This window comes from Acanthamoeba castellanii (assembly GCF_000313135.1).
Source record: "Acanthamoeba castellanii str. Neff unplaced genomic scaffold scf7180000084733, whole genome shotgun sequence".
Taxonomy (NCBI): Eukaryota; Discosea; order Longamoebia; family Acanthamoebidae; genus Acanthamoeba; species Acanthamoeba castellanii.
Genome location: NW_004457260.1, coordinates 103,493 through 108,008, shown reverse-complemented (window position 1 = coordinate 108,008; position 4,516 = coordinate 103,493). Strand labels below are relative to the sequence as shown.

At 57.4% G+C, this 4,516-nt stretch overlaps 3 protein-coding genes across 3 annotated transcripts in view; 2 read left to right on the top strand and 1 right to left on the bottom strand.

The window, feature by feature from the left end:
• Nucleotides 1–328: 328 nt before the first annotated feature.
• On the top strand, nucleotides 329–1,396 carry ACA1_388310 (micropain, putative; the record flags this gene model as incomplete). Its single annotated transcript, XM_004333126.1, has 4 exons — nucleotides 329–419; nucleotides 569–821; nucleotides 937–1,095; nucleotides 1,210–1,396. 4 exons carry the CDS (start codon nucleotides 329–331, stop codon nucleotides 1,394–1,396), a joined length of 690 nt encoding a protein of 229 aa, XP_004333174.1.
• A 267-nt stretch (nucleotides 1,397–1,663) lies between these two features.
• On the top strand, nucleotides 1,664–3,846 carry ACA1_388300 (zinc finger, HIT domain containing 2, putative; the record flags this gene model as incomplete). Its single annotated transcript, XM_004333125.1, has 9 exons — nucleotides 1,664–1,938; nucleotides 2,070–2,142; nucleotides 2,244–2,378; nucleotides 2,494–2,551; nucleotides 2,647–2,772; nucleotides 2,847–3,042; nucleotides 3,124–3,223; nucleotides 3,333–3,395; nucleotides 3,481–3,846. The coding sequence occupies 9 exons, from the start codon at nucleotides 1,664–1,666 to the stop codon at nucleotides 3,844–3,846; spliced, it is 1,392 nt and encodes a 463-aa protein (XP_004333173.1).
• Nucleotides 3,847–3,858: 12 nt separating this feature from the next.
• ACA1_388190 (F-box domain containing protein) overlaps nucleotides 3,859–4,516 on the bottom strand; it is a gene marked incomplete at both ends in the record, with an annotated part of 2,900 nt that continues 2,242 nt past the window's right edge. Inside the window, 2 exons of the mRNA XM_004333124.1 lie at nucleotides 3,859–4,071; nucleotides 4,157–4,381. Of these exons, the coding sequence (XP_004333172.1) occupies nucleotides 3,859–4,071; nucleotides 4,157–4,381 (438 nt within the window). The remainder of the gene's footprint in view (nucleotides 4,072–4,156; nucleotides 4,382–4,516) is intronic.

Sequence of the window (4,516 nt, the reverse complement as noted above, 5' to 3'; positions counted from 1 at the left end):
CCTCTACGCCACCGGCCTGAGCATCAATCGCGCCTTCCATCTTCAGTTCTGATTCTCGAAGCGGAGAGAAAACTGAAAATCTCGCGCTCTGCCAAAATTACAGTTGGCCTGTCAGGAAACATGAAGAACGAAATAGGAACGCTTGTCGGGAAATTTCCAGACCTACGTCATGCGCCTCCTTAGCATGGATGACGTCAGCAGCCCTGTTGGGCGTTCAGGTGCGCCAGCAAGGGTGGTGTTGGCGTGCGTGGGCGCAGGCTGGCATTTCGAGGGTGTGATTCGCCAATTAGCCGACAAGAACAAACCCGCGTAGCGTAATCATCACATAATGGACTCCCGCTACTCCTTCTCGCTCACCACCTTCAGCCCTTCTGGCAAGCTAGTGCAGATCGAATACGCGCTCAACGCCGTGAACGCTGGTGCCACCGCTCTTGGTATCAAAGGTATAATGCCGCACTGCACTTCAGATCAATCTCCATCTTATCGGTCTACCCACCTCTACAATACTGTTGCACCTGTTGGATCGAGTGCAAGGCATTAATCGATGATCTATCCACCCCCCCCCAAGCCAAGGATGGCGTGGTGATGGCCACCGAGAAGAAGCTGCCTCCTCTCATGGATGACACTTCGATCCAGAAGATTAGCCTCCTCACGGACAACATCGGCGTCGTCTACGCTGGAATGGGACCTGATTCGCGTGTGCTCGTGCGCAAGGGACGCAAGATTGCCCAGCAGTACTTCAGGACCTATCACGCTCCCATCCCTGTGAATCAGCTCGTGCGAGAGCTCGCTGCTATCATGCAGGAGTTCACTCAATCTGGGTATGTTCCCCGTCTGTGCTCCTCATCTACGATATTCGAGCCTGTAGCGCATACGCGTGCCATGCCTTCTAGTCGTGCACGTGGTCGCTCACTTTGTTCTCTTGCTGCCATGCAGTGGTGTGCGACCCTTCGGTGTCTCCCTCCTTATCGCCGGCTATGACGAAGTTGCTGGTGCTCAGCTGTACCAGGTGGATCCTTCGGGTTCGTATTGGGCGTGGAAGGCCTCGGCCATCGGCAAGGGCATGGTCAACGCCAGGACCTTCTTGGAGAAGCGGTATGCGTCCCGTTGTGCGTGCATGCGTGCGTGCATGCGCGTGGTGTGTTGGTGTGTCACAGTGGGGGTTCTTGTTGCGTCGATGCTCATCTATGTGGTCTTGCGCATCAACAGCTACAAGGAAGATGTGGGTCTCGAAGATGCCGTCCACACGGCCATACTGACGCTCAAGGAGGGATTCGAGGGTGAGATGACGGAGAACAACATCGAGCTGAGCGTGGTGCAGGTGATCGAAGGCAAGCCCGTCTTCAGAGTGCTCACGCCCGCCGAAGTCAAGGACTACCTCGGCGAAGTACAGTAAACACACATAACGACCATGCTCCCTCTTCTTCATCTCTTCTTCGCCTCCTTCTCCTTCTCCTTTCATGATCGATCATGCTGTCATGGTGTTCTACCCTTGTGAATAAGGAACAAGCCATTCCCACCACAACTATCCATGTTCTTCTTCATCGTCTTCTCTTCTCTCAGTCTGAGAACCTTCTTCCTGTTTGGAAAAGATGAGAACTTTTCGCGCACGACACGCAACCAACAGCCGCACACAACACACGACCAAAGCCAAAAAGAAAAGATGGAGCGACTTGGCGAGGCAGCTGCGCCACGACGAGGAGTGGTGTTGGAGGTGAAGGACATCTCTGCGTCGAAGGATGAGAAAGAGGATGAAGAGGAGGAGGTGGACACGGTGGTGGAGGAGCTCAGAGGGCTGTCGCACCTCCGCATCAAGCCGCGGGTGGTCATCTCCGACGCCAAGCACAAGAAGACCACCGGTAGCATAGCGCAAGTGGCGACCGTCGCGCCCGCAGCCGCCAGCAGCGGCATCATCGAGCGTGGCCGTCTCTGCTCAGTGTACGCGATGCACTCTTAATCTCAATCTTTTCAATTTTTAATTCTGATTATTATTTTAATTAATACTTAGGATTGTTTGATAAAGATATAAAACCACATATTTATTTATTTCAAATTTATTTGGTCTGCAGATGTGCCACCAAGTTCGGGCGCTACACGTGCCCGCGATGCAATGCCGCATCTTGCTCGCTTCCCTGCTACAAGGTATCTGCCCACCACAGTTGGGCTGGCGTTGATGTGCCACGCCGAGACGAGGTTGTGCTGATGCTCATGATCGATCCCATCCTCCTCTCGGCGTGTCGCAGGCTCACAGCACCAAGTGCACGGAGGCCTTCTACAAGGACAGCGTTGAAGAGGAGCTCCGATCGCAGCGAGCCGACGAAGAGAGCCAAAAGCGCATGCTGCAGCTCCTCAAGCACATGAAGGACCAGGAGGACGAGGTCAACACACACGACACACACGACACACACGACACACACCACACCACACACAAACGCAGTACTCCCCTTCCGTCAGCGTTGCCGCTTCTTCTCACATCTCGTGCTCCGTTTACAGGAGGAAGAAGACGAACACGAAGAAGAGGCCTACTACCGACTTGCACAGCTCAGCACAGGTGCGCGCGTGTCGTGTGTGCCGTGTGTGTCGTGTGTCGTGTGTCGTGTGTGTCAATCGCTGGTCTCGATATTCACCGCATGTTTCCGCGCACAGAGGAGAATCTGTCGCTGGAGCACCTGACGCCCGAGCAAAGGGAGGACTTCAAGCGGTCGCTGGTCGACGGCCGCATCAGCGACATGATCACCCCCTGGCAGCCGTGGTGGCTCCAACCCGCATCAGGTACCCACCTACCAGGCCGACTCACCATTTTTCTTTTCTTTCTTTTCGTCTTTTCGGCCCGCAGCTGACCCGAGGCATGTCGCCCAAAGGTCTGATCGTGCCGGTGGAAACGAAGAGAGAAGACGAAAACGAAAACGAAAGCGAAAGCGAAGACGAAGTGGAGGTGGAAGAACGGAAACCGCCACCTGTCCTGCCCGACATACCGCCGCTCTCCACACTACTCAGCAAAGAACCGTCGCCACTGCTGGCGTTCAACCTTCTCGACATTCTGTACGGACGAACCACGACCGCACATACGCGCACACCAAACGAAGGCGGTAACTCACCTTCCGCTCTTCCACTCCTCTGCAGGTTCTCCTATGCGTACGTCATGCGGTACTTCAACGGCGAACCCGATAGCGAGGCCAGCGATGCCTCCTCCTTCCTCGTCGAGATATCGGCCGTCCTCCAGGTTCTGTCTCGCTTTACCACACACACACACACGCACACACACGACACACACACACACGACACACACACGACACACACATACACAACCCTACTGACCGGTCGCCCTGCAGTCGAATGCCGTCCACCAGTCTCCCGACGCCGCCTTCGATGCCTGCCTAGCCAACATTCTCAAGGTGCGGCACAGCACGCCACGCACCGCCCAGACCCCGCGTTAGGCCCACCGCTCACTTTCTTTCTTTCTTTCTTTCGTTCGTTCAGCCTTCGGTGTCGGGGTCGTCCGACTTTGGGCTGGCCGTGGTGGACGACGTCCGACAGATCGTCGCACAGAAGCACTTCACGCTGATGGCCCTCTCCGACCTCCACGCGCTGCTGGGCCGTGCGGCCGCCGACCAAATCGCGGCCGCGACGAAAGAGGTCAAGCGGCTGCGGGCCAAGCTGGCGGCGCTGCAGAAGAAAGTGTACTTCTTCGTGGCGTGGGCCAACGCCCAGGACGAGCCGCTGTTCCGCGCCACTGCTGCGCTGGTCGAGGCCTACCTCCGCGAGCAGCGCGCCAAGCGACCCGACACCACGACCGCGCCCAGTAGCAGTACCGGTAGCCTGCGACTCCCAACTACGCTCAGCTGATTCTCAACCATTTTAATGCAATTGTGAGCGCATTCCATTGCTTTTCTTCGTTCCTCTCCCTTGTTGCTGTTGCTGTTGTGGTGGTGGTGGTGGCTTGGCGTGGTGGTGGGCGGTGGTGGCAGTGGCGGGTGGCGGGGGCATGCCGTGGGCGATCAGTAGTTCCTGCACGTGCGGCGTGAGGTTCCACTTCCGCTCCCTGGGCGCCGATCCTTTCTTCACCGCGGCCTGGCACCACCGCACATACGACACACGACACACGGACGTCAGAAGTGTGTGTGTGTCGTGCGTGTCGTGAGTGTCGTGTGCGCACCGGTAACTCGGCGCCGTAGGCGAACAGCCGGCCGAGCACGTCCCGAATGAACCGGGCCCGGTTGTTGTAGCGGCAATTGCCTTCGAGCAGCGCGTCGAGCAGGGCGCCCCAGAGCTGGCCGCGCACCATGCCGGGCTGCCTGGCCAGCAGCAGCTTCACCACCTCCAGCTTCCGCTCGTACGACGTGTAGCGCGATTCGCCCACCAGCTCCGTCAGATACCCCGCCTGCCCGCAGAGTGAGTTCTTTCGTGTGCCGTGTGTGTGGCGTGTGTAGCGTGCGTCGTGTGTCGTGGCGTGTGTCGTGGCGTGTGTGTGTGTGTCGTGTGTGGTGTGTGTGTGAACGTACTCTAAATAACGGCG